General features: G+C 41.2%; 1 protein-coding gene across 3 annotated transcripts in view; it reads right to left on the reverse strand.

The window, feature by feature from the left end:
- Positions 1-8349: 8349 nt before the first annotated feature.
- Positions 8350-27695, reverse strand: part of IKBIP (IKBKB interacting protein) — a 31661-nt gene continuing 12315 nt past the window's right edge. For 2 of the 3 annotated variants that reach the window (XM_024256525.3, XM_054528162.2), the window contains one exon: positions 8350-9286. In XM_024256525.3, the coding sequence (XP_024112293.1) occupies positions 8531-9286 (756 nt within the window). In that variant the 3' untranslated portion in view covers positions 8350-8530. Of the gene's footprint in view, positions 9287-19193; positions 21740-27695 lie in introns of those variants that run through there. The other variant, XM_002823621.4, reaches the window with a different exon arrangement.

The raw sequence follows: 27695 nt of genomic DNA on the forward strand, positions 1-27695 counted from the left end.
CTTGGCCAACCATATTTTATTTTTTATGTTTTTATTTTATTTGATCCTTGTTCTGAAACCATAAAGTGAGTTTAACATTTCTGGCTGGGCACAGTGGCTCATGCCTGTAATTCTAACAGTTTAGGAGACCAAGGCAGGAGGATGCCTTGAGCCCAGGAGTTTGAGACCAGCCTGAACAACATAGTGAGAAAAAAAAATACAAAAATTAAGGGGTGTGGTGACACATGCCTGTAGTCGCAACTATTTGGGAGGCTGAGGCAGGAGGATTGTTGCTTGAGCCCGAGAGGTTGAGGCTACAGTGAGCCATGTTTACGCCATTGCCCTCCAGCCTGGGCGACAGAGTGAAACCCTGTCTCAAAAAAAAGTAACATTTCTATATGATTTTTGGGATAGAAATGTCCATAATGTTAATGAAGTACATAGCAGTCACTGGTAAATTAGGAGTTATACATTGCTTCTTTAGCATCAGAAATTGTATATCAGGCCAGGTGCAAAAAGCTCACTCCTGAAATCCCAGCACTTTGGGAGGCTGAGGTGGGCGGATTGCTTGAGGTCAGGAGTTTGAGACCAGCCTGGCCAACATGATGAAACCCCAGGTCTCTACTAAAAATACAAAAATTGGTCAGGCATGGTGGTGTATGCCTGTAATTCCAGCTACTCCGGAGGCTGAGGCAGGAGAATCACTTGAACCCGGGAGGCAGAGGTTGCAGTGAGCCAAGATTGTGCCACTGCACTCCAGCCTGGGCGACAGAGCCAGACTGTCTCAGGAAGAAATTGTATATCAGGCTGGGCACAGTGGCTCATACCTGTAACCCCAGCACTTTGGGAGGCCCAGGCGGGGTATCACTTGAGCCCAGGAGTTGGAGACCAGCCTGGGCAACAAAGTGAGACCCCCCTCTCTCTACAAAAAATAAATTAGCCAGGCATGGTGGCACGTGCCTGTAATCTCAGCTACTTAGGAAGCTGAAGGAGGATCGTCTTGAGTCCAGGAGTTTGAGGCTGCAATGAACTACAATCACACCCCTGCATTCCTGCTTGGGCAACAGAGTGATAACCTGTCTCAAAAAATAAAAAAAAATTTATAATCATATTGCAATTTTCTTTGCATTACTGATGAGGAAAAATCTCAAAGTAATTGTAAAAAATCCTGGATATCACATAGTTGAGAAACAAAGTTATTTTAAACTTAACAGGACTCTGTATTGAACACTGTGCCTTCCTGAAATATCAAAGAATAATGTACTTTAATAAGCCAGCTACTATTGGCATCTTGTAAAAATTAAAAAACATAAATAAAAGTTCGAACTATCTGTTGAATCATTTGTCTTTTACAAGCCAGCCCTGACTTCACATTCTCAGAGGTGTTCATAGAAGTGCATGAGATGTTAACCTCACCACTGATAAGGTTTATGAATCTCCTGGTTATTAAGGTGTGACCTGACAAGTTTCCTAGAAAGCAGCTATTCCAAAGTTTTCATGTGTGTTTTTATAGACACTGAAGTGTAGTATGCAATAGTCACTTAATAAGTATTGCTATACTGAATGAAAGAGCCTTGGGGATGTGTCTTACACAAGATATAATTCCTACCTAATACTGTGAATAATAATTTGATGTTCAAATTGGCCAGCTTGCTTTGCAGAATACAGTGTATTGCAAAGTTTGAAGATGGAAAATAATTCATGTGACAGGCCATATCATTATTCCAAGACCCATGATCTTAACACTAGAGGGCTATATTAGCCAAGGTTAAAACTGCCAAATCTCAAGGAAGCATTAACATCTGAAAATATGGTATACCCAACTTTTACTCATGGATAAGTTTGACGGTAAAATGTCATTGTACTTGATGTTAATAGGTTATTGGAAACTGTTACGTTAAGTGAAATCACAAATAATGAAACTATTTTTACCACAGCCTAGTTGATATAAACGAGTTAAGTTCCTACAACATATTTCTGGTCACGAAAATATAACCAAACTAATAAAGACCAAAACAATTCTAATATTAAGCATTAAATAAATATGAGCTATACATGCATTTAAGAAAGATTATGGTTGGGCGTGGTGGCTCACACTTCTAATCCCAGCACTTTGGGAGGCCCTGGCAGGTGGATCACGAGGTCAGTAGTTTGAGACCAGCCTGGCCAACACAGTGAAACCCCATCTCTACTATGCAGGGTGGCGGGCATCTGTAATCCCAGCTACTCGGGAGGCTGGGGCAGGAGAATCGCTTGAACCCAGGAGGCAGAGGCTGCAGTGAGCTGAGATCGTGCCACTGCACTCCAGCCTGGGTGACAGAGCTAGACTTCGTTTCAAAAAATAAAAAAAAAGACTTCCTCTCAAGCTTGGCGTTTGGTCGATGCGGACCCACAGAGGAAGCAAGTTGGCAGAGTGAGGTGGGTCTACGGAGAAACAGGAACAACTCCCGAGATCACACGGCCCCTGAGGTAGAGAAAGTGCCTCTACTGACGCTGGCCGTTTGTTCCAGATCCCAGGAGGACGTGTTATACCACAATTCTTTTGGGGGGATGCTGGTGAGATACTTATAAGAAATCCTCCTTTTTTCTTTCCTTTTCTTTTTTCTTTTTTTTTTTTTTAGACGCAGTCTCGCTTTGTCACTCAGGCTGGAGTGCAATGGCACAGTCTTGGCTCACTGCAACCTCCACCTCCCAGGTTCAAGCGATTCTCCTGCCTCAGCCTCCCGAGTAGCTGGGATTACAGGCGCCTGCCACCACACCCGGCTAATTTTCGTATTTTTAGTAGAGATAGGGTTTTGCCATGTTGGCAAGGCTGGTCTTGAACTCCTGAACTCAAGTGATCCCCCACCTCTGCCTCCCAAAGTGCTGGGATTACAGGCGTGAGCCACCATGCCCTGCCTGTTTTTTCTTTCTTTTTTTCCTTCACGAGCTGATTCTTAAAACCAGAACTCTTGGCTGGGCGCAGTGGCTCACCCCTGCAATCCCAATGCTTTGGGAGGCAGAGGCGGGTGGCTTGCCTGAGCTCAGGAGTTCAAGACCAGCCTGGGCAACACAGTGAAACCCCGTCTCTACCGAAATACAAAAAATTGGCCGGGTGTGGCAGTGTGTGCCTGTAATCCCAGCTACTCGGGAGGCTGAGGCAGGAAAATTGCTTGAACCCGGGAGGCAGAGGTTGCAGTGAGCCGAGATGGTGCCACTGTACTCCAGCTTGGGCTACAGAGCAAGACTCCACCTCAAACAACAACAACAACAACAACAACAAAACAGAGCCCTGTCGACCGGGTGCGGTGGCTCACGCCTGTAATCCCAGCACTTTGGGAGGCCGAGGCGGGCGGATCACAAGGTCAGGAGATCGAGACCATCCTGGCTAACACGGTGAAACCCTGTCTCTAATAAAAATACAAAAATTAGCCGGGCATGGTGGCGGGCACCTGTAGTCCCAGCTACTCCTCCCAGGCTGAGGCAGGAGAATGGCATGAACCCTGGAGGCGGAGTGCAGTGAGCCGAGACTGTGCCACTGCACTCCAGCCTGGGTGACAGAGCCAGACTCTGTCCCAAAAAAAAAAAAAACAAACAAAAACAGAGCCCTGACTAACCCCCATTGTGGCTGACTGTAAGTTCTGTGAGATCAGGGAACACTTGATGATAGCTAGTAGTTGCCCACTGTGTATCCACTGAAGCACCTACCCTGGCATTCTACACATATTCATAAATGTTTTTGAACAAATGAATGAAACAACTAAGGGTAAAACTATCTGCTATTTATCCAGAGGCAGAACCAGAGTCATGGGCCCATGAGTGGACACAAATAATGGGACACGGAATATTGTTCAACCTGTTCTAGATGTACTTGTAACCTCAGTGTCTGAATACTAGACAGAGGTGGAACTGAGACAGGCCATAGGTGAGATAACTATTTCACAAGTAAGCTATATCCCATAGCCTTCTTTAAAAGGGTGAGACAATGATAAGGTGTGATAGTTAATTTTATCCATCAATTGGCTGGGCCATGATGTCCAGACGTTTGGCTTAACATTTTACTGGATGTTCCCATGAGGGTGTTTTTTTGGATGAGATTAACATTCTAATCAGTGGACCTTGAGTAAAGCAGATTGCCCTCCCTAATGTGAGTGGCAATCCACGTTCAATCAGTTGAAGGCCTGAATAGAACAAAAGAGTGATCCCCCAACTCCCACCCAAGCAAGAAGGAATTCTGCCTTCCGACTTGAACTGCAACACCAGACTGATGTTGAGGATCCAGACTGATGGCCCACCTTGCAGATTTTGGACTTGCCATCCTCTATAATCCATGTGAACCAATTCCTTAAACCTCTCTCTCTCTCTCTTCCCCTACATCCTGTTGCTTCTGTTTCTCTGGAGAATCCTGACTACTACACAAGTTTCTGGTAATAATGACTCAATTTTTCTTTCTTTTTTTTTTGACACAGGGTCTCACTGTTGCCCACGCTGGAATGCAGATCATAGCTCACTGCAGACCACCTCCTGGGCTCAAGCGATTCTCCCACCTCAGCCTCCCCATTAACTGGGACTACAGATGCACACCACACTGGCTAATTTTTTTGGATTTTTTTTTGTAGAGCTGAAATTCACCATACTGGCCAGGCTGGTCTCAAACTCATTAGCTCAAGTGATCTGCCTGCCTCAGCCTCCCAAAATGCTGGGATTACAGGTGTGAGCCACTGTTTCTGGCTATCAATTTTTCAAATAAGACAGAACATATGAAATATTTCCTGGCAATAGCTTGGAGAAGGTGAACCAAGTCAGAGTACATATTTAACTTTTCCATGGCAAAAAGCCCAAGGATTGGTGATGAGCCACTCTGATATAAGAATTAGTAAACTCAGCCGGGCATGGTGGCTCACGCCTGGAATCCCTGCACTCTGGGAGGCCGAGGCGGGCAGATCACAAGGTCAGGAGATAGAGACCATCCTGGCTAATATGGTGAAACCCCGTCTCTACTAAAAATAACAAAAAAAAAAATTAGCCAGGCATGGTGGCGGGCGCCTGTAGTCCCAGTGACTCGGGAGGCTGAGGCAGGAGAATGGCGTGAACCCGGGAGGCGGAGCTTGCAGTGAGCTGAGACTGCACCACTGCACTCCAGCCTGGGTGACAGAGTGAGACTCCCTCTCAAAAAAATATAAGAGGCCCAGTGCGGTGGCTCACGCCTGTAATCCCAGCACTTTGGGAAGCCGAGGTGGGTGGATCACCTGAGGTCAGGAGTTCGAGGCTAGCCTGGCCAACATGGTGAAACCTCGTCTCTACTAAAAATACAAAAACTAGCTGGGCATGGTGGCGCAATCCTGTAATCCCAGCTACTCAGGAGGCTGAGGCAGGAGAATCACTTGAACCTGGGAGGCAGAGGTTGCAGTGAGCCGAGATCGTGCCATTGCACTCCAGCCTGGGCTACAAGAGCAAAACTCTGTCTCAAAAAAACAAAAATAAATAAATAAAAAATAAAAATAAAAGAGAATTCATAAACTCGCCAGGCACAGTGGCTGACACTTGTGATCCCAGCATTTTGGGAGGCCAAGGCAGGAGGATTGCTTGACCTCAGGATTTCGAGACCACTCTGGGCAGTATAGGCAGACTTCATCTCTACAAAAAAAAAAAAAATTAAAAAAGTAGTTGGGGTTGGTGGTGAATTCATGTAGTCCTAGCTATTCAGGAGGCTGAGTGGGAGGATTCCTTGAGGTTAGGAGACAAGAGGCTGCAGTGAGGCATGATCATGCCACTGCACTCCAGCTTGGGCGACAAAATAAGACCCTGTCTCAAAACAACAACAACAAGAACAAACACACAGAATTCATAAACTGTTATTTTTGAGGTGACTAGCTCTGTGGATCTGGATATCCTTCATGCTAGGCATTTGAAACTGGGGCTAATGCTGTGTGAGTTTACTTTAGGTTATTATATTGTACTTAAAAACATTATTGATGAGAGATTACACATATAAACACAAATATTTCAAGTGTATATTGTAATGCCAGAACTCTGGGAGGCCAAAGCAGAAGAATCACTTGAACCCAGGAGTTCAAGACCAGCCTGGGCAACATAGGGAGAGTCCATCTCTACCAAAAAAAAGAAGAAAAAAGAAAAAAGAAAAAAGAAATTAGCCAGGGATGGTGGCTTGAGACTGTAGTCCCAGCTACTCAGGAAGCTGAAGTGGAAGGATCATTTGAGTCCAGGAGGTCAAGGCTGCTGTGAGCCATGATCACACCACCACACTCCAGCCTGGGTGAAAAAGTGAGAACCTGTCTCAAAAATAAAAATAAATAAAAATTTAGAAAGTGTACACTTTGATGAGTTTTGACGTATATCTATCACAATGAAGATAATAAACATCCTTCACTCCTTTTCCTTGTGGCTCTTTGTAATCTATACCTGTCTCCATCTCTATCTACAGTTGTGATGGATAATTTTGTTTCAACCTGCCTGGGCTAAGGGATGCCCAGAAAGCTGGTAAAACATTATTTCTGGGTGTGTCTGTGACAGTGTTTCCAGAAGAGCTTAGCATTTGACTTGGTAGACTGCATAAAGAAGATCACTCTCACTAATGTGGGTGAGCATCATCACATCCATTGAGGGCCTGGATAGAACAAAAAGGCAGAAGGGTGAATTTGCTACTCTTTGAACTGGGACATCTATCTTCTCCTGACCTCAGACATCAGTGTTCCTGGTTTTGGGCCTTTGGTCTTGCACCAGGACTTATGCCATCACTTCCTTTGGTTGTCAGGCCTTCAGACTCACTCTGAATTATACCACTGGCTTTCCTAGTTTTCCAGTTTGCAGATGAAAGATTGTGGGATTCTTGGCCTCCATAATCATGTGAGCCAATTCCTAGAATCTATCTATCATCTATCTATCATCTCTCTATATCTATCTATCATCTATCTATCTATTATCTATCTATCTATCTATCTATCTATCTATCTATCTATCTATCTATCTAATCTATCCACCCATCCATCCACCACCCACCTACCTAACTACCTACCTACCTACCTACCTACCTGTCAATCATCTGTCTATCCATCCATCCTATTGGCTCTGTTTCTCTGGAGAATCCTAATGCAACAGGCAACCACTGATCTACTTTCTGTCACTTTAGATTACTTTGCATTTTCTAAAGTTTTATGTAATTGGAATTGATAAAACTTTTGCCAATGCTGTTAGAGCCTCCTTTTTTTTTCCCCTGAGATGTAGTCTTGCTCTGTCTCCCAGTCTCCCAGGCTGGAGTGCAATGGTGGGATCTCTGATCACTGCAACCTTTGCCTCCTGGGTTCAAGCGATTCTCCTGCCTCAACTTTCCGAGTAGCTGGGATTACAGGTGCCTACCACCTTGCCTGGCTAATTTTTGTGTTTTTAATAGAGACGTGGTTTCACCATGTTGGCCAGGCTGGTCTCAAACTCCTGACCTCAGGTGTTACACCCTCCTCGGCCTCCCAAAGTGCTGGGATTACAGGCGTGAGCCATGGCGCCTAGACTTAGAGCCTCCTTCTCTAGTTGCTTTCGCTACTTCTGGTCACATCATCATCACACATGAGTTGTGTTGCTTTGAGGCAGAGTCTGTCTGAGGCTTGGCAAGCCCCCTTCAATCTACACCCTCCCCGACAACCCTTGCTCTAGAAGCCACTTTCCAACCCCTTTTATTAAGTAACCTACTTGCTATGGCCTGAATGTGTCTCCCCAAAGTTCTACGTTGAAATCCAATGTGAGACATGTGGGAGGTGATTGGGTCATAAGGTAGGAGTCTTCATGGACAGGATTAGGGCCTCTATAAAAGAGGCCCCAGATTGCTGCTTGCCCCTTCCACCATGTGAGGACACAGCTAGAAGGTGCTATGAACCAGGAAGTGGGCCCACACTAGACACTGAATCTGCCAGCACCTTGATCTCAGACTTTCCAGCCTCTAGAACAGTGAGAAATAAATTTGTTAGTTACAGGCTACCTAAAGTTCTTGCTATACTGTTATACACCAGCCCAAATAGACCGAGACACTACTGTTCCTTTCCCTGTTTCCTAAAGCCATGAAGGACCCAGACAGGCTTACTTTATTTTTTTCCCCTGCAGCTCACTGTCTGTGACCTTTCTAGTTTCTCTTCCTCTAACTGGATAATGAATGCCGCAGCCCTGTCCCCCGAGGGGTAGTTCTTCATTTAGGTCCCCAAACACACATGCTGGGCTCCCTGACAGCCGGAGAGGGCAAGTGGGGATTCAGATCCTGCCCCTTCGAGATCTCCCCATGCTACTAGCACATTCTGCTTCTCCTGTGTGTGTGTGTGTGTGTGTGTGTAACAACATGTATGTCAGAAGGATGGATAAAGTTCTTGCTAAATAAAGTTGCAAAAATAGGTTTTAGCATATTTATTTTGGAAAATCAACCTGTTTAAAAGTTTTATTTTTACTGTACAAAATAGGATTAAATATAAAATGACTTTTACTCCAAAATATCATTATTTCTGATTTACCAGTCTTCTCATGAGAGGTCCCATTAAAAAAATTACCTTAGTCTAATCTCAATAACGTCAAACTAATTCATATCTGAAATGTGTGCTATTTCATCTTTAATATCCTTAATCTCAGCTTGGACTATTGTTAAATTAGATATTTTTTCACTTAAGAAAGCAATTTCTTTCTCTCTTTGTAGTAAGTCAGTAACCAATCTCCCAATGCGTAGTGTTAAATCATTTACTAATGGTTCTAAACGGGAAAAGTCCTTCTTTAGATTATACACCTTTGGTTTTAGATCATTTGCAAAAGTCACTGTCTTCAGAACTTTGGCTCTGTCACTTTCTAAGCTTAGAAATCTATCTGTATGTTTGTCGAAGTCACTCTTTAGTTCAGTTAGCGTCTTCTTAACAGAGTTAATTCTTTGTGAATTTTCAGATGCTGTCTTTCGGAGCGTTGCTGTTCGATCAATACTACTTGAAAGAAGATCACCTATATTTTTTACTGTATTTTTTTCTACTTTTTCTATTTTATTTTCTAGGTCTTGCACAGAATCTGTCAATGATATTACATCAGTTACTAAACCTGAAATCCGTCGTATATCTGTTTTTACACTTGTAATCTTGAGACCAACATCTTTTGCCACGGAAGTTGTACTTTGGTCTACTTTTGTAATGTCTTGAGAAAGCGTTGTCAGATTGTTGTTCAGTATATCCTGTTTTTCAGTTATCCTATTGGACCAAGTTTTTACCTCATTAATTTCTTCCTGTAGACGCTTTAGATGAGCAATTATTTGAAAAGACTTCAATTGTTCCATGATAGCTTCAGATTTATGCCACTATAAGAAAATATAATATCACAATGATTAAATTTATTAGAAGCTTACCATTTAAAATTCATCTTAAATTTTATATTTCTTTTTAATTTTAATTTTTTTTTGAGACAGAGGCTTGTTCTGTTACCCAGGATGGAGTGCAGTGGCATGATGTCAGCTCACTGCAACCTCCACCTCCTGGGTTCAAGTGATTCTCCTGACTCAGCCTCCCAAGTAGCTGGGATTACAGGCACCCGCCCCCACCTCAGCTAACTTTTTTGTATTTTTAGTAGAGACGGGTCTTCACCATGTTGGACAGGCTGGTCTCGAACTCCTGACCTCTGGTTATCTGCCCACCTCGGCCTCCTAAATCCATGCCTGGGATTACAGGCGTGAGCCACCACACCCTGCCTTATGTTATTTTTTAACTACACTTTACTGTTCTTCTGGAAAGCATATGGTAAAAGACGACTTCAAAAGTAAGATAATTTAGAACAATGAAAGTGAATTACTAATGAATAAGAAGGAAACATTAAGAAAATTTCAAGAAATGTCATTGGAAATTACATTTTTTACATTATAATATTTTCACAATTGGTCTTCTGTACAGTAATAAAATGAGCTACATGAGACAGTGATGTGGTTTTTCAGTTGCTGGAGAAGGGAAAAGGAAGTTTCTTCCAATTGAGCTTTGCCGGGTGAGACAAGGCAACATAAGTTCTTTTTTATTTCAGCTTTATTAAGGTATAATTGACAAATTAAAATTGTATATATTTATTGTGTACAATGTAATGTTTTGATATACATATCTACGCACATATTGTGAATGATTAAATCGAACGAATGAACATATCTATCACTCATGTATTTTTTTTTTTGTAGTAAGAATATTTCAGATCTACTCTCCTAGAAATTCTCTCTTTTTTTGGAGATGGAAGTCTCACTCACTCTGTACCCAGGCTGGAATGCAATGGCCCCATCTCTGCTCACTGCAACCTCTACCTCCTGGGTTCAAGTGATTCTCCTGCCTCAGTCTCCAGAGTAGATGGTACCACAGTTGTGTGCCACCATGCCTGGCTAATTTTTGTTTAGTAGTGACAGGGTTTCACCATGTTGGCTAGGCTGGTCTGAAACTCCTAATCTCAAGTGATTCACCCACCTCGGCCTCCCAAAGTGCTAAGATTATAAGGCATGAGCCATCGCGCCCGGCCTCTTAGCAATTTTCAAGTATATATTATTATTATTTATAGTCATCATACAATAGATCTCCAGAACTTATTCATCTTGTTTAACTAAAACTTTGTATTCTTTAATCAACATCTCTCTATTGCCCTACCCTGTCCCCTCCAATCCCTTGTAACCATTCTATTCTGTACTTCTATGAGTCTGACTTTTTTAGATTCCACATATAATTGAGATCACGCAGTATTTGTCTTTCTGTGCCTGGTTCATTCCACTTAGCATAATATGCTTTAGGTTCATCCATGTAATCAAAAATAACAGGATTTCCTTCTTTTTAAAGGGAGAACAGCATTGTGTGTGTGTGCGTGTGTGTTATTTATCTATTCATCTGTTGATTGACACTTAGGTTGATTCTACATATCTTGGCTATTGGGAGTAATGCTGCAATGAATATGGGAGTGCAGAAAACTCCGTGACATACTGATTCATTTCTTTTGGATATATATCCAGAAGTGGGATTGCTGGATCGTATGATTATTCTTAGATTTTTTTTTTTTTTGAGGAACCTCCTCACTGTTTTCCATAATGGCTATACTTTCCCACTCACAGTGTACAATGGTTCCCTTTTCTCCACATTCTCACCAACACTTGTTATCTTTTGTCTTTTTGATAATAAATATTCTAACAGGTGTGAGTTGATATCTCATTGTGGTTTTAATTTTTCATTTCCCTGATAATTAGTGATGTTGAGCATTTTTTTCCATATACCTGTTGGCCATTACTGTGTCTTCTTTTGAGAAATGTCTATTCATGTCCATAGCCCATTGTTTAATCGGGTTGTTTTTTTGCTATTGAGTTGAGTTCCTTATATATTTTGGATATTAAGCCATTCTCAGATTTATGGTTCATGAGTATTTTCTCCCATTCTATAGGTTGTCTCTTCACTCTGTTGACTGTTTCCTTTTCTGTACAGAGCTTTTTAGTTTGACACAATCATATTTATCTATTTTTGCTTTTGTTGCTTGTTCTTTTCAGGTTCTATTCAAAAAAATCTTTGCCAAGACTAATGTCAAGAAGCTTTTTCCTCATGTTTTCTTCCAGCAGTTTTCAATTTCTGGTGTTACATTTAAGTCTTTAATTCATTTTGAATTGGTTTTTGTATATGGTTTGACATAAGGGTCCAGTTTCATTCTTCTGCATAGGATATCCAGTTTTCTCAACAGCATTTATTAAAGAGATGTCCTTTCCCCATTGTGTGTTCTTGGCAACTTGGATGAGAATCATTTGAACATACACTTGTAGAAGTATTTCTGGGCTCTCATTCTGTTCCATTAGTCTATGTTTTTTTTTGAAATGCTAGTATCATGCTGTTTGGATTACTACAGCTTTGTAGTATATTTTGAGATTGGGTAGTGTGATGTCTCCAGCTTTGTTCTTTTTGCTCAAGATTGCTTTGGCTATTCGGGGTCTAAGGCAACTGCAAACAAGTTATAGCAAATGCTAGAATGAAGGGACCAATGTCCAAGACTATATGTCTATACTTTATTGGCCTGTAACTTTTATGAACAGTTTTCTGGCCTATCTAACTATCCATGAGACCTTGAATAATTCAAATTCTCAAGTTCCTAGTATGTTGTTAGGCATGCAAAATATGAGGAACATAAAGATGAGTATAACTCGAGTTGTGGCCTCAACTTAGTTTAGTAGAGAAGACAGATAAGTAAAAGAAAATAATTTCCAAGGTTCTAAAATTCTGATTCCAAATGCAGCTGTTTTTCAACTTTTGTATGTTTCAATGTCATCCTTCTTCCCCACTATACATTATGAACCGAAAGCTCTTAAATTGTCATCTTGATTTAACTTGGACACATCAACTGATAAACATTTGGAGCCACCCAAGTGTCTGGCAACATTTTGAGTTGTTATTTTTGTTGTTGTTTGTGGTGATGGTCCTGTGTCTGTGCACACACATGTGCGTGCCTATATAGCTGTGTTGGGGAGTTGAGTATTTTATCGAACTTTAAATATTTGACATTTTATTGCATTGTGCCATCAGTTAATAAAATGAAGAAGGGAAAATTACATAGCGATAAGATGGGTAGATCTCATAAACCATACAAAGTTGGATAAAGTCATACAATTAAAACAAAGATGGAAATCAGGTAAGACTATTTAGCTTCAATCAGAAGATTAGCCTATGGACTGTGTGCTCAATTATGAAGAAAAATAAATTAAGAAACAAATGTAAAATGGCTAGAAATACATTGCTAATGCATATGCCCAAAGACAGATATACAGTAATTACTCCAGAAAAAGAATCCGATTTATAATGTGTAAGTCAATCATTTGACTTTTGCATATTTAACTTTCAGCTTGTTTTCTAGGAAAGTACTATGTTGTAAAGTAGGAAATTATAACTTTCTATTAATAACCAAAACTAGTTTGATTTGACAGCGTATACTGTACTACAGTATGTGCTAGTATGATCAAGAACAGTCTCTGCTTTTAGGGAGTTTGTAGTTTAGTTTGGGACACAGAATGTCAATAAATGTGTTACCTAAAACTCAGAAAAGAAAAAATAAAAAAGCTTGAGTCCAGGAGTTTGACGCTGTAGTGTGCTATGATTGCGCCTATGAATACCAACTGTGCTCCAGCCTGGGCACGTAGCAAGATCCCCATCTCTAAAACAAAAAAATTGAAATTAAAATTTATAAAAACAAATAATCAGACTGTAAAACATTTTTACAAAATTAAATATGCAGTTTAATCTAAAGATATCTTTTTTCTAAAATAATTGTGTATTTCTTCAATGTTTTCTTATCAATTATCTTTCTTAAAAAAAAAAATTGAGGCCAGGCATGGTGGCTCAAGCCTGTAATCCCAGCACTTTGGGAGGCTCAGGTGGGTGGATCACGAGGTCAGGAGATCGAGACCATCCTGGCTAACGTGGAGAAACCCCGTCTCTACTAAAAATACAAAAAATTAGCCGGGGGTAGTGGTGGGCGCCTGTAGTCCCAGCTACTCAGGAGGCTGAGGCAGGAGAATGGTGTGAGCCCGGGAGGTGGAGCTTGCAGTGAGCCGAGATTGTGCCACTGCACTCCAGCCTGGGCGACAGAGCCAGACTCCGTCTCAAAAAAAAAAAAAAAAAAATTTGAGATGGGGGTCTCACTATGCTGCTCAGGATGGTCTTGAACTCCTGGCTCAAGTGATCCTCCCAAAGTGCTGGGATTACAGGCGTGAGCCACCACACCTAGCTTGAATTATCTTTCTTAAATTGTATTTGGATTACTTGGCTAATGACAACCTTTTGAGATTATTTTGGTTATCACACATTTAGTTTTACTTAACACAAATAAAAATGAATTATGCTCAGAATATTATTTTGAGGGCAGCTTTAAAAAGAAGCATCCATATAGTTGCAAAATAATTATAATGAAGTACAGAAATGGGACAGTAGGACAAAATAATTCTAAGTAGCAACTCCCCCACTTCGCCCCATCATACATGTTTAATTTCAAAATACACTTGAGGATTTTTCTCCTCAATTGCTTTATGCTTAAATTAATTATTGGTGGATAAAGTGGCCCAAAATGTGTTTTTTGGTAGAGAAGTGAGCTTGTGAAATGTTCCTGGGGGTATGACATTAAGCAGTAGCCACAAATAGGAAGGAAACCAAGAAGTGATTGCAAAATCACATTATTTTTAAGGAGGAAGTTTTGCAACATAGTGTATTTGATGAAACAATCTCCCAAGGGAGAAAGGACTAGATGGCTACTTTCATCTATTTCATTACCAGGTTATCATTTATTAATGTATCTACTCTGGTAAAAGTAGCTTAATAGCAATTAAACAATTAAGATGTTGATGAATGAGCTTAGCTTATTCTTAGAAGGATCAGATTATTAGAAGAAGATTATTAGAAGAAGCTGTTAGTAAACCTCTTTGTTTCACTTGGTTGTTTATAATAGCAATCTATCATGAACTTCTATTGATATTTATGAAAATATAAAGCTCAATACAGTGTGGTAATAGTCTAGAGATTGTTGTATTAAATTACTTAAAAAATTACTTCGGGCTTGGTTAACCTATTTGCCTAGGATGGATACAAGAGTTAAAGTCTATCAGTAGCTGAAAACAGCACATCAGTGAAGGCTGGGGATGGTGGCTCACGCCTGTAATCCCAGCACTTTGTGAGGTGGGGTGGATGGTTCACTTGAGCTCAGGAGTTCAAGACCAGCCTGGGCAACATGGTGAAACTCCATCTCTACAAAAATTACAAAAATAGCTGGGCTGAGCTGGGAGAATGGCTTGATCCTGGGAGGCAGAGGTTGCAGTGAGCTGAGATCATGCCATTGCACTCCAGTCTGGGTGACAGAACCAGACCCTTTCTCAGAAAAAAAAAAAAAAAGTACATCAGTGATTTGATTATTCATTTATTTATTTATTTACGAGATGGAGTCTCACTCTATTGCCCAGGCTGGAGTGCAGTGGTGCAATCTCTGCTCACTGCAACCTCTGCCGCCTGAGTTCAAGTGATTCTCTGGCCTCAGCCTCCCAAGTAGCTGGGATTACAGGCATGCACCACCACACCTGGCTAAGTTTTCTATTTTTTTTTTTTTTTTTTTAGTAGAGACGGGGTTTCACCATGTTGCAAACTCCTGACCTCAAGTAATCTGCCCACCTCAGACTCCCAAAGTGCTGGGATTACAGGCATGAGCCACTGCCCCCGGCCAGAATATTTATTAAATTCCTATCATACATTCAAGGTATGAGGCTAGATGCTGTCCTGTAAACACTGCCTGGATCTACAAGCACAGCAATGTGGTTCAAGAATATGATTTCTAGGTCCAATCTGCTTTCTAAAAACTTGCTAAAGGATTTTTTTTTGAGACAGAGTCTTGCTCTGTCACCCAGGCTGGAGTTCAGTGGCGCCATCTCAGCTCACTGCAACCCCTGCCTCCTGGGTTCAAGAGATTCTCCTGCCTCAGCCTCCCAAGTAGCTGGGATTACAGGCACTCACCACCACGCTCAGCTAATTTTGTATTTTTAGTAGAGACACAGGTTTCAGCATATTGGTCAGGATGGTCTCGATCTCCTGACCTCGCAATCCACTCACCTTAGCCTCCCAAAGTGCTGAAATTACAGGTGTGGGCCACTGCGCCCAGCTAGGATCTTTGAATTCTATTAAAGGACCTGGAAATTTTATTGATCTGTATAATTTAAAACCATTTCGATCAGGTGCAGTGACTCACATCTGTTATCCCAGCACTTTGGGAGGTCAAGGATGGAGGATCCGTTGAGGTCAGGAGTTTGAGACCAGCCTGGGCAACACAGAGAGACTCTCATCTCTACTTTTTTTTATATTAAAAAAAAAGGGTAAATAAGTAAATAAAACCACTTAAAGCCAGAAGGCATTTTAGGGATTATTGATATAATTCTCTCCTTTTACTATTTAAAACTAAGCCCTAGTGGCCGGGCATGGTGGCTTATGCCTGTAATCCCAGCACTTTGGGAGGCCGAGGTGGGCAGATCACCTGAGGTCAGGAGTTTGAGACCAGCCTGGCCAACATGGTGAAACTCCGTCTCTACTAAAAATACAAAAAATGAGCCGGGTGTGGTGACAGGCACCTGTAATCCCAGGTACTCGGGAGGCTGAGGCAGGAGAATTGCTTAAACCCAGGAGGCGGAGGTTATAGTGAACCAAGATTGTGCCACTGCACTCCAGCCTGGGTGACACAGCAAGACTTTGTCTCAAAACACAAAACAAAACAAAACAAAAAAAACCTAAGCCCTAAAATAAAGTGCCCAGAATATGCAGTGGCAAAACCTATTAATAGATTAGAGGAGTACAGCCTAGGACTCTTCAGCACTGCTTTTTCCTCTTCTCTAACATTTATTCATTTATTGATTCCTTCTTATGCTCAAGGGCCAAACAATTTTAGAGCACAGCTACAGCTTTTGAGGGACTAAGTGTGGTTTAATGGCAACATGGTAGAGAACACATTTGACTCAATTATTGCTTTTTGAGTTATCGAGATAGTTCTACTAACAGCAGATTTGTTGTGATTTTTCTCCCCTAGTTGAACAGTAGCAGGCTCCACGGTGTAGTGACATGTCCTTGGCCTCTGGAATTGAACAGACCTAGGTCTACAGTGTGACTGCAAGGTTCCCAATGTTCCTAAGTCTCCATTTCCTTATTTGTAAAATGGGTCTAATAGCTAGCAAAGGTGTAGTAAGGATGAGTGATAATGACTGGCACAAGGTAGGTAATCAATATATAGAGCTGTTATGATGACGATAATGAAGGCTGGACGCGGTGGCTCATGCCTGTAATCCCAGCACTTTGGGAGGCTGAGGCAGATGGATCACGAAGTCAAGAGATCGAGACCATCCTGGCCAACATGGAGAAACCCCATCTCTACTAAAAATACAAAAATTAGTTGGGCATAGTGGCGCATACCTGTAGTCTCAGCTACTTGGGAGGCTGAGGCAGGAGAATCGCTTGAACCTGGGAGGTGGAGGTTGCAGTGAGCTGAGATTGCACCACTGCACTCCAGCCTGGGGACAGAGTGAGACTCCATCTTAAAAAAAAAAAAAAAAGGAATGATGATGATGAATGTACATCTCCTAGAAATGCTTGACATATGTGTGGGTATGTAATTTCAACAGGTGCTGAAGTGTTAGTTCTCTCCTCTCCTGCTGTGTAAAGCTGGGGTGGAGTATTTTGATTTGTATTAAATTAACAGTTTATAGGCTGGGTATGGTAGCTTACACCTCCAATCCCAGCACTTTGGGAAGTCAAGGTGGGAGAACTGCTTCAGCCCAGGAGTTTGAGACCAGCCTGGGCAACATAATGAGACTGTTTCTACAAAAAAATAAAATTAGCTGGGCATGGCAGTGTGCACCTGTAGTCCCAGCAATCGGAGGAGCTGAGATGGGAGGATCCGTTGGGCCCAGGAGGTTGAAGCTGCAGTGAGCTGTGATCACGCCACTACACTCCAGCCTGGGTGACAGAGTGAGACCCTGTCCCAAAATTAATTAATAGCTTATAAATTGAAATGAGCAGGTGCTAGGAAAATTTGTAGAGCTTTTGTCAACTGTGCAAATATGGGGTAAGTCTACAAAGGATGGTTTTTTTTTTTCTTATTGAGTTTGGTAAATTTTCAGCAACATTATTGGGTAATGGCATCATATCAAAATTTGAACAATGTTATAGATTCATACAAAGGCCTACAATTAGGTTGAGAAGAAAAATACTACTACTAATTTTGCATCTTACGGGTTTTTCTATGAAGCCATACAGGCTAATAAATCAAGATTTTTGGTTATAAAATATACAAGTATACTTATTCAATAGTTTCCGATCATTAAGCAAAATTTAAGGCAATATTACATTTAAAAATTATATATTCAAAAGTTTAAAAATAATTAGGTGCTTGTATTGTAAAAGTGACTTATTTCTGTTAACATTAAAAAAAATTGATCCAGTACTTTTATTTTTTTTTTTTTGAGATGGAGTCTCACTCTGTTGCCAGGCTGTAGTGCAATGGCGTGATTTTGGCTCACTGCAACCTCTGCCTCCTGGGTTCAAGTGATTCTCCTGCCTCAGCCTGCCAAGTAGCTGGGATTACAGGCGCCTGCTACCATGCCCGGCTAATTTTTGTATTTTTAGTAGAGACAGGGTTTCACCATATTGGCCAGGCTGGTCTCGAACTCCTGACCTCAGGTGATCCGCCCACCTTGGCCTCCCAAAGTGCTGGGATTACAGGGGTGAGCCACTGCGCCCAGCTGATCCAGTACTCTTATGCTTTTGAGATAGGGTCTTGTTCTGTCACCCAGGCTGGGAATGCAGTGGTGCAGGTCACTGCAACCTTGAACACCTGGGCTCAGCCTCCTGAGTCGCTAGGACTACAGGGATGTGCTTTTTTTTGACTTTTAGTAGACACGAGGTCTTGCCTTGTTATCCAGGCTGGTCTTGAACTCCTGAGCTCAAGTGATCCTCCCACCTCAGCTTCCCAGAGTGTTGGAATTATAGGAGTGAGCCATTGTGCCTGGCCTCACTCCTCCTTACACTTTTTCTTTTTTTTTTTTGGTAGGGACGAGGTCTCACTATGTTACCCAGGCTGTCTCAAACTCCTGGGCTTAAGCCATTCTGCCTCAGCCTCCCAAAGTATTGGGATTACAAGTATGAGGCACTGTGCCTGGCCACTTTATAAGAAATTAATTGATATAAAATTTATTATCAGTTACAAAGATACAAAAATGTGTTTTAGGATATTGGTAATTTTCCCTAAAGAAAAGACTAACAATGTAATTTAATATTTGATACACAGGAAAGTTTTTGAAATTTTAAGCATCTGTGTTAAATAAATGAATGGAAGAAACAGAGAAAGACAAATTAAGTACATCTAAATCTCTCTAATAACAATTTCTTAATAGGAAAACCTCTTCGTAAATACAGGATATATCTATATCTAGATATCTATACATACATACAAACGCACATATACTTTAATAGTTTTCTCATGTTATACTTGTAGAAGTGCAGTTTTTTTCTTTCCCTTGTGTCATTATAGAGCACAGTAGCCACTTTGTTTCCATTTACTTTCAGTAACCATTACCATGGTTCACAATAACCTCATATTAAATGTGGTGATCAGTGAGAAAAAAATATTTAAACGTAAAGAGTATAAGATAAGAGATCACATTTGCCTTGACAGGATGGAGGTTAAAACAACATAGTTTCAGCTTACTTTATAATCTATTTTATTAGCATTAAAATAAAAGTAAACAAATAGAATTTTGTCAGTGCACGCAAATAAGAGACATTCAGAAGTCAAGAAGTGTAATTTTAAGACTGCAAAAATTAATGCTATGCCCCTTAATAACAGAACTCTCCAGGCTTATTTTTATGATTCACGCTGTCTACCACAGGTCCTCCTAACTCCAGTGGAGAAGGAGTTTGGGGGTTCTCCAAAAACTTGCAAATTTACATATTAAAACTACTTGACCACAACTACCTTTTTGTAACTGACTGCTTTCAAGTTCTTTGTGCTTAATTCCATTGAAAACTGCATTATAAAACTGGTAAGGTTATTGACAAAGAAACAAGTAGAAACTTCCATATGCAGTTGACTGCATTATGTAATTTCAAATAAAATAAAATCAATTCATAAAACAAATTTAGTGGTGTGGTTTGGGAAATCTTTAAAATGACATACTTTTAACTATCATAGTTATTATCATAATTAATTATCAGAGTTATGTTACTTTTCCCTCAAAACAGGCCACAGGCTTATTTTTATTTATTTATTTATTTATTTATTTATTTATTTATTTATTTATTGAGACAGAGTCTCACTTTGTCACTCAGGCTGGAGTGCAATGGCGCGATCTCGGCTCACTGCAAGCTCCGCCTCCCGGGTTCACACCAATCTCCTGTCTCAGCCTCCTGAGTAGCTAGGACTACAGGCACCCACCACCACGCCCGGCTAATTTTTTGTATTTTTTAGTAGAGACGGGGTTTCACTGTGTTAGCCAGGATGGTCTTGATCTCCTGACTTCGTGATCTGCCCGCCTTGGCCTCCCAAAGTGCTGGGATTACAGGTGTGAGCCACCGCACCCGGCCTATTTAAGTAAACCATCTAGAGATCATGGATCTAGCAAACTCATGTCTAACACAGTTGGAACCTAAAACCCAGGTATATAGAGATATTTCAAAGATTTATATACACATAATTCCTAAGAAAGGCCTTATGTAAGAACATACTTACTCTGATTTTAAAAGTCTTACAAGTATCTGTAACACAGTTTAGAACCTTAACATAAACTAAAATGTTTACCAGGCTTTATAGTTTTCAGAAAGTGCATATTAATTCATAGCAAAGGCACCAAGCTCTCCCTCAGGCATGTTATCTTTTATTTTACACAAAATTCCCATGAACTTGGTTGTCTGGATTCTTAACCTGCAGTGAATTACATAAGAAAGTGAAGAACTGGCTGAGGCAGGCACATTACCAACCAACCTGACAGTAAGATCAGGTGACAGAAAAGTTATGAGACATAGGTTTGAAAAATGGCAAATTGGGGTCATTTAGTGAAGTGGTAAATACTCTTCATTAGCCCCTGGAGACATCAATATATGTGGGTCCAATATAATAGGTGAAATGAATAATGATGTACATTAATGCTTTAAAAAACATTAAAAATATTAAGTATCTTGTTTTAAAAGTAGAGAAATATTTTTAAAGAACTATTTCTATTTCAAATGGTTACAATGAAATAAGTTTTAGTGCTTAAAAAGATAAGCTTTGATTATGTGGATAATCCATTTGTGTGGACATCTCATTTATTTTCCAATAATGTAGGATAAGATGAGGCATATCAAAGTAACTCAAAATCAATGGACTCATCAATTTATGTATAATGATATGGTTCATCAGAATAAATGTCATGAATTTAAAAATCACCACCAATTCCTTTATTTTCTATATTATATTCTTTTAAAGTTCCCTTTTCTCCTGTACTTGAGTATGCTATAAAATCATGAACTTTTTCTTTTAGAACATCCAGTTCATTTTGTATCTTTAATATGCTATTATCATACTGAATTCCTTCAAGGGTTTTCTGCATCTCCATTATTTCAGACACTGCTTTCAGCATATCATCTTCCATATTAAACATCTGCATAGTCAAGTCTTCCATTTTCTTTTCTGTTCCTATCAGATCCTGAGAGACTCTGAGAACAGAGTGAACAGCACTTTCAATTGTTGGCAAATGTGTCTTGCATTCTTCAACTTTGGGTTCGTAGTCGGAAAGTTTATTAGTCAGATCTTCATCTCTGGCAAAGAGGGCATGCTGTTCCTCTTCTAACTTTTCAACTGCCTTTGTATCAGAGCCTAGCTGCTCCTCTACTCGCAGGAGATCTTCTTCTTCTTGTCTTTTTACTGTTCTAATATTTCTTAGTGTGCTATCTTCCAAATCTTTCAGCCGTTCAGTGAGCAATTTTATTTCCTGCTCAGCCGAGTTAATTTGGACAGTTACTTGAGAATGTATATGTTTTGCTTCTGATTTGAAAATGTCCGTATTAACGTTCATTTCTTCTAGGCTTCTCTTCCAGAAATCCGTAATATTCTGAAATTTCTCACTAAGGCTTTGCATCCTTTGAGTGAGCACGTCTTCATTATTTTGAATGTCATGCATGATATCTTGGAGGTTGGATACTTCCTGCTCAAACTGGGTCATCAAAGACATGGATGATGTAGCTTCCTGCAGGATGCTTTCAGTAGACTCAAGCTGCATTTATAACACAAAACAATTCCCAAGGCTACTTAATAATTTTCATATTAGAGAAACACATTTTAACAATCAGGACCATAACACATGCCACGTTAAAATTCTGAAGATGTCTAAAATATCCAAGTATATCAGAATCAGACTGACATTTATTACGTTAATAGTTTTCACAAATACGTTAACCCTGCATTGTTTTATTTATTTATTTATTTTTTTGAGACGGAATCTCGCCCTGTCACCCAGGCTGGAGTGCAGTGGAGCAATCTCAGCTCACTGCAACCTCCGCCTCCCAGGTTCAAGGTATTCTCTTGCCTCAGCTTCCCAAGTAGCTGGGATTACAGGTACGCGCCACCATGCCTAGCTAATTTTTGTATTCTTCGTAGAGATGGGGTTTCACCATGTTGGCCAGGCTGGTCTTGAACTGTTGACCTCTAGTGATCCGTCTGCCTTGGCCTCCCAGAGTACTAGAATTACAGGCGAGAGCCACCGCGCCTGGCCAGCAGTATGTTAAAAAAAAAAAAATACACCTGAACATACAATCCTAGATATTTCAGCATTTCTATGGAAGCATATTCAAGAGAAAAGTAATGTTAAAGGGCCTGAAATAGATGCAATTTCCTCTTTTCAACTCTAATGGTAAGTAACTTTGATGTCATTTTTTTTTTTTTTTTGAGACAGAGTCTCGCTCTGTCGCCCAGGCTGGAGTGCAGTGGCGCGATCTCAGCTCACTGCAAGCTCCGCCTCCCGGGTTCAAGCCATTCTCCTGCCTCAGCCTCCCGAGTAGCTGGGACTACAGGTGCCTGCCACCACACCCGGCTAATTTTTTGTATCTTTAGTAGAGACGGGGTTTCACCGTGTTAGCGAGGATGGTCTCAATCCCCTGACCTCGTGATCCTCCCACCTCAGCCTCCCAAAGTGCTGGGATTACAGGCGTGAGCCACTGCACCCTGCCCTTGATGTCATTTTTATGGTTTTTTGGCTTTTTAGAAACTGCAACTTTGTATAAAATTTGATATCTTTCCTAAATCCTATAATTCTGGAAGGGTTTCTGCCAAAAAAAAAATTTTTGACCAACCTCTTGCAGAGAAAGTACTAGAATCAGGTCTTACAGATACAAAGGCAAAAATGGATTAAAAAACAGTTTAGTGAGACAAGTCAAGTTGAATGGTAAAGTGTTTTAAGTATTTGTAAATTATGCTAAGCCTCTGGCACCTCCTAATCTTTATCTGGAATATAGAAGGCCAAGTCATAGACCTCTTTTAGTCCACACTTAGATAACAGCTTTAGAGACTACAGGAAGGCCTAGAAATAATCATTAATTTATCATGTGCTTGCAGCATTATGCTGAAGACATAATACTGAACAAGATACAAAATACTGCCCTTAAGCAGCTTTGTTTAATTGAAAGACAAGTGTATATGCATTATGACAGGTGAAGAGCTATGGAAGCACTCAGGTGGAGACCCAACCTAGACTTCAGTGATGAAGGAAAGTATTTTAGAAAAAGTAATACCTAATATCTGCTTCCAGTTGCTTGCTCTCTAAATTAGCCTACGCACTGCTACTAGAGTAAGCTTTTAAAAACTGGTATGCCTATCATGGTACACTGTTACAAAACCTTTGATGTTTCCTAATACTTCTAGGATAAAGTCTCAAATTCTCTAACCTCTCCCTATGCTATCCTCCTCTCCTCTTTATTTAGTTACATTGTCCTTACTTCAAGGCTCAGACTGGATCTCAGCTCCCCAGTGCAGCATTTCTTCCACAGCCCTAGCCCTGACAACCTGAATTCCTGTAGCACCTATTACGTATGTATTTGCCACATATTTGCCACTTAGCACATACAATTCAAAAATTTTGAGGGTTCACTCTGTGCCAGCCTTGTGTGAGACAGTGGAGACAAATATAGCATAGTCCTTGATTTCACAATTTGATTGGGAGACAGTGTTTGGATCTTCCACATCATATATTCTAGAGTCCCAACAAGATCTACTGAGTACCCTGTGTGAGGTAGTTCCATTACCAGGTACTAGAGAAATGGAGATAAAAGATGCAGTGTATGCTCTAAAGAGGAGTAAAGGAGATAAACTAGCAATGAAAAAAATCACAGTAGATTATAAGTAGTGTCACAAAAGAATTAGCATGGGGGGCAATGGATGCTTTGAGGAGAGATAAAAAGTTAGGAGGGCAATGTGGAAAGGCCTGGAAGTGACTCCAAAATTGGAATCATTAACAGACTGATTGATGAATTAGCAGGGTGAAGATGTGAAAGCTTCTAAATTTCACAGGAGAAGAGACCATGTCTTATGCCTTTGTGTAATCCCTACATCTCAGAGTACAAAGAATATGTTTGTTGATGCTTAGGAAGAATGACCCTAAGCCTTCTAGGTCCACCCCAATCAAGACCTAAAGAGTATGCAACAAGAATGACTAACACCACTCTGAAATGTTGTTTAAAATTTATTTTAAGGGTTGGGCATGGTGGCTTACGCCTTAATCCCAACATGTTGGGATGCCAAGGCAGAAGGACTGCTTGAACCTAGGAGTTTGAGACCAGCCTGGGCACAAAGCAAGACCTCGTCTCTACCAAAAACAAAAAAAAACAAAATTGGGCATGGTGGTGTGCGCCTGTAGTCCCAGCTACTTGGGAGGCTGAGGTGGGAGGATTCCTTGAGCCCAGGAGTTCAGGGTTGCAGTGAGCTATGTATGATCATGCCACTGCATTCCATCCTTGGTGACCGAGCAAGACCCTGTCTCAAACACACACACACACACACACACACACACACACAATTTAAAGAAAACAAACAAAAAAAATCCAAAGAAATAAAAACCTCTTTTAAATGTACACATACAGCCATAATACAAGTTCCTTTTAAAATCAATTATGAGAAATACTAACCATTAACATGGTTAGGTTTAGTTGTTTTATTAGCAGTATTTTGAAGAGGCAAGCTTATCCTCACCTAAGGTAACGTCCTGTTTAGGAGGTTCATCAGAGCCTCACTGTAATCTGAAAGCAGTACACCCCAAGTAAGTGCAAGATGTTATATATTTAATCTGCAAATATTTAGTGACTAGTATGCCACAGTAGCTAGCATTTATGGGCTGCCAACATATTCTAATTGTTTTCCATTTTTATTTACTAAAAAAATTTTTTTTGTAGAGATGGGGTCTCACCATGTTGCCTGGGCTGGTCTCAAACTGCCGGGTTCAAGTGATGCTCCCAACTTAGCTTCCCAAAGTGCTGAGATTACAGGCATGAGCCACCACACCAGGTCTCATTTTTTCTTAAAGAAAGAGCTAGTAGGGCCGGGTGCGGTGGCTCACACCTATAATCCCAGCACTTTGGGAGGCTGAGGTGGGCGGACCACCTGAGGTTGGGAGATTGAGACCATCCTGGCTAACACAGTGAAACCCCATGTCTACTAAAAATACAAAAAATTAGCCGGGTATGGTGGCACATGCCTGTAATCCCAGCTACTTGGGAGGCCGAGGCAGGAGAATTGCTTGAACCCAGGAGGCGGAGGTTGCAGTCAGCCAGATCTCGCCACTGCATTCCAGCCTGGGCAACAAGAGTGAAACTCCGTCTCAAAAAAAAAAAAAAAAAGAGCTAGGACTTTATTAGTGCTTGATTGTTTTCAAAGAATTTCTATATAAAGTAAGTCCTCACTTAATGTCATCGGTAGGTTCTTGGAAACTGACTTTAAGTGGAACTATTCAGAGCAGCTCCTCCAACAACGTTGTTTTGATGTCCTTTCATTACAATGTAGATGAGAAAAAAATTGGTTTCATTATACACTTCACTTAAAATCGTAGTTTCCAGGAACCTATTGACGACGTTGAGGACTTACTGTGTATCTCATCTGATCTTTATAAAAATCTTATTATTTCTCATTTAATAAATGATGAAATAGAGACCAAGAGAAGTTACAGTGATTTGTCCAAGATCACACAGTTGGGATGGGTGTCCACGTCTAGCTGTTCTCCCCTCCATCTGGGTTATGCTGCCCTTTAGGGCCACCTTTGTGAAAAGGGACCTCTTATTAAATTACTCCCAGGGCAGAATGGGAGAAAAAGCTACGAAAAGACTGAGTATTTCTTTTTTTTTTTGGAGATGGAGTTTCGCTCTTGTTGCCCCGGCTGGAGTGCAATGGCATGATCTCGGCTCACCACAACCTCCACCTCCCAGGTTCAAGTAATTCTCCTACCTCAGCCTCCCAAGTAGCTAGGATTACAGGCATGTGCCACCACACCCAGGTAATTTTTTGTATTTTTAGTAGAGATGGGGATTTTCCATGTTGGTCAGGCTGGTCCTGAACTTCTGACCTCAGGTGATCCACCTGCCTTGGCCTCCCAAAGTGCTGGGATTACAGGTGTGAGCCACCACGCCTGGCCAAGACTGAATATTTCTTGGATTCTATAATGATATTTTAAAAATCTGCTTCAAAAGCTTTTTTTTTGAGATGGAGTCTCACTTTGTTGCCCAGGCTGGAGTGCAGGGGCGCAATCTCGGCTCACTGTGACCTCTGCCTCCCCGGTTTAAGCAATTCTCCTGCCTCAGCCTCCTGAGTAGCTGGGACTACAGACACACGCTACCATGCCCAGCTAATTTTCGTGTTTTTAGTAGAGATGGGGTTTCACCATGTTGGCCAGGCTGGTCTTGAACTCCTGACCTCAGGTGATCTACCCACCTCGGCCCCCCAAAGTGCTGGGATTACAGGTGTGAGCCACCGTGCCCAGTGCCCAGCCTGGCCAACATGGTGAAACCCTGTCTCTACTAAAAATACAAAAATTAGCCAGGCGTGGTGGTACGCGCCTGTAGTCCCAGCTACTGGGGAGGCTGAGGCAGGAGAATCACTTGAACCTGGGAGGCGGAGGTTACAGTGAGATAAGATCGAGCCATTGTACTCCAGCCTGGACGAGAAAAGTGAAACTGTACCACCCCCGACCCCTCACCAAAAAAAAAGAAAAAAAAAGGAGAAATCTTGTTCAAAATAAGTTTTCAATAGCTTTTATTTATGTTTATTTATTTATTGAGATGGAGTCTCACTCTGTTGCCCAGGCTGGAGTGAAATGGCGCAATCTCGGCTCACTGTAACCTCCACCTCCCAGGTTCAAGCGATTCTCCTGCCTCAGCCTCTTGGGTAGTTGGGATTACAGGTGCCCACCACCACGCCCAGCTAATTTTTGTATTTTTAGTAGAGATGGGGTTTCACCATGTTGGCCAGGCTGATCTCAAACTCCTGACCTCGTGATCTGCCCGCCTCGGCCTCCCAGTGTGCTGGGATTACAGGCGTGAGCCACCGTGTCCGGCCTTCAATAGCTTTTAATTAAATATGTGAAGTTTTGGCAAGGCACAGTGGTTCACACTTGTAATATCAATTCTTTGGGAGGCAGAGGCAGAAAGGTCATTTGAGGCCAGGAGTTTGATACCAGCCTGGGCAATGTAGCAAGACCCCATCTCTCCAAAAAATTAAAGAAAAAAAAATTAGCTGGGTGCAGTGGCATGCCTGTTAGTCCCAGTTACTTGGGAGGCTGAGTTGGGAGGAGTGCTTGAGCCTGGGAGGTTGAGCTGTTACTCCAACACTGCACACCAGCCTGGATGACAGAGTGAGAGCTGGGATGACAGGGAGAGACCCTATCTCAAAAAAAAAAAAAAAAAAAAAAAAATATATATATATATATATATATGAAGTTTCTTGCCCCTGGGATTTCTTCTAATGGTATGTTAGAGTTCCCCCGACAGCTACAACCAGATTCCAATTTTTTTTTTTTGGGACAGAGTCTCACTCTCTTGCCCAGGCTGGAGGGCAGTGGTGTGATCTCAGCTCACCGAAACCTCTGCCTTCCGGGTTCAAGCAAGTCTCATGCATCAGCCTCCCAAGTAGCTGGGATTACAGGCATGAACCACCATGCCCAGCTAATATTTTTGTATTTTTAGTAGAGACAGGGT

The sequence above is a fragment of the Pongo abelii genome, chromosome 10 (assembly GCF_028885655.2).
Source record: "Pongo abelii isolate AG06213 chromosome 10, NHGRI_mPonAbe1-v2.0_pri, whole genome shotgun sequence".
NCBI classification, from domain to species: Eukaryota; Metazoa; Chordata; class Mammalia; order Primates; family Hominidae; genus Pongo; species Pongo abelii.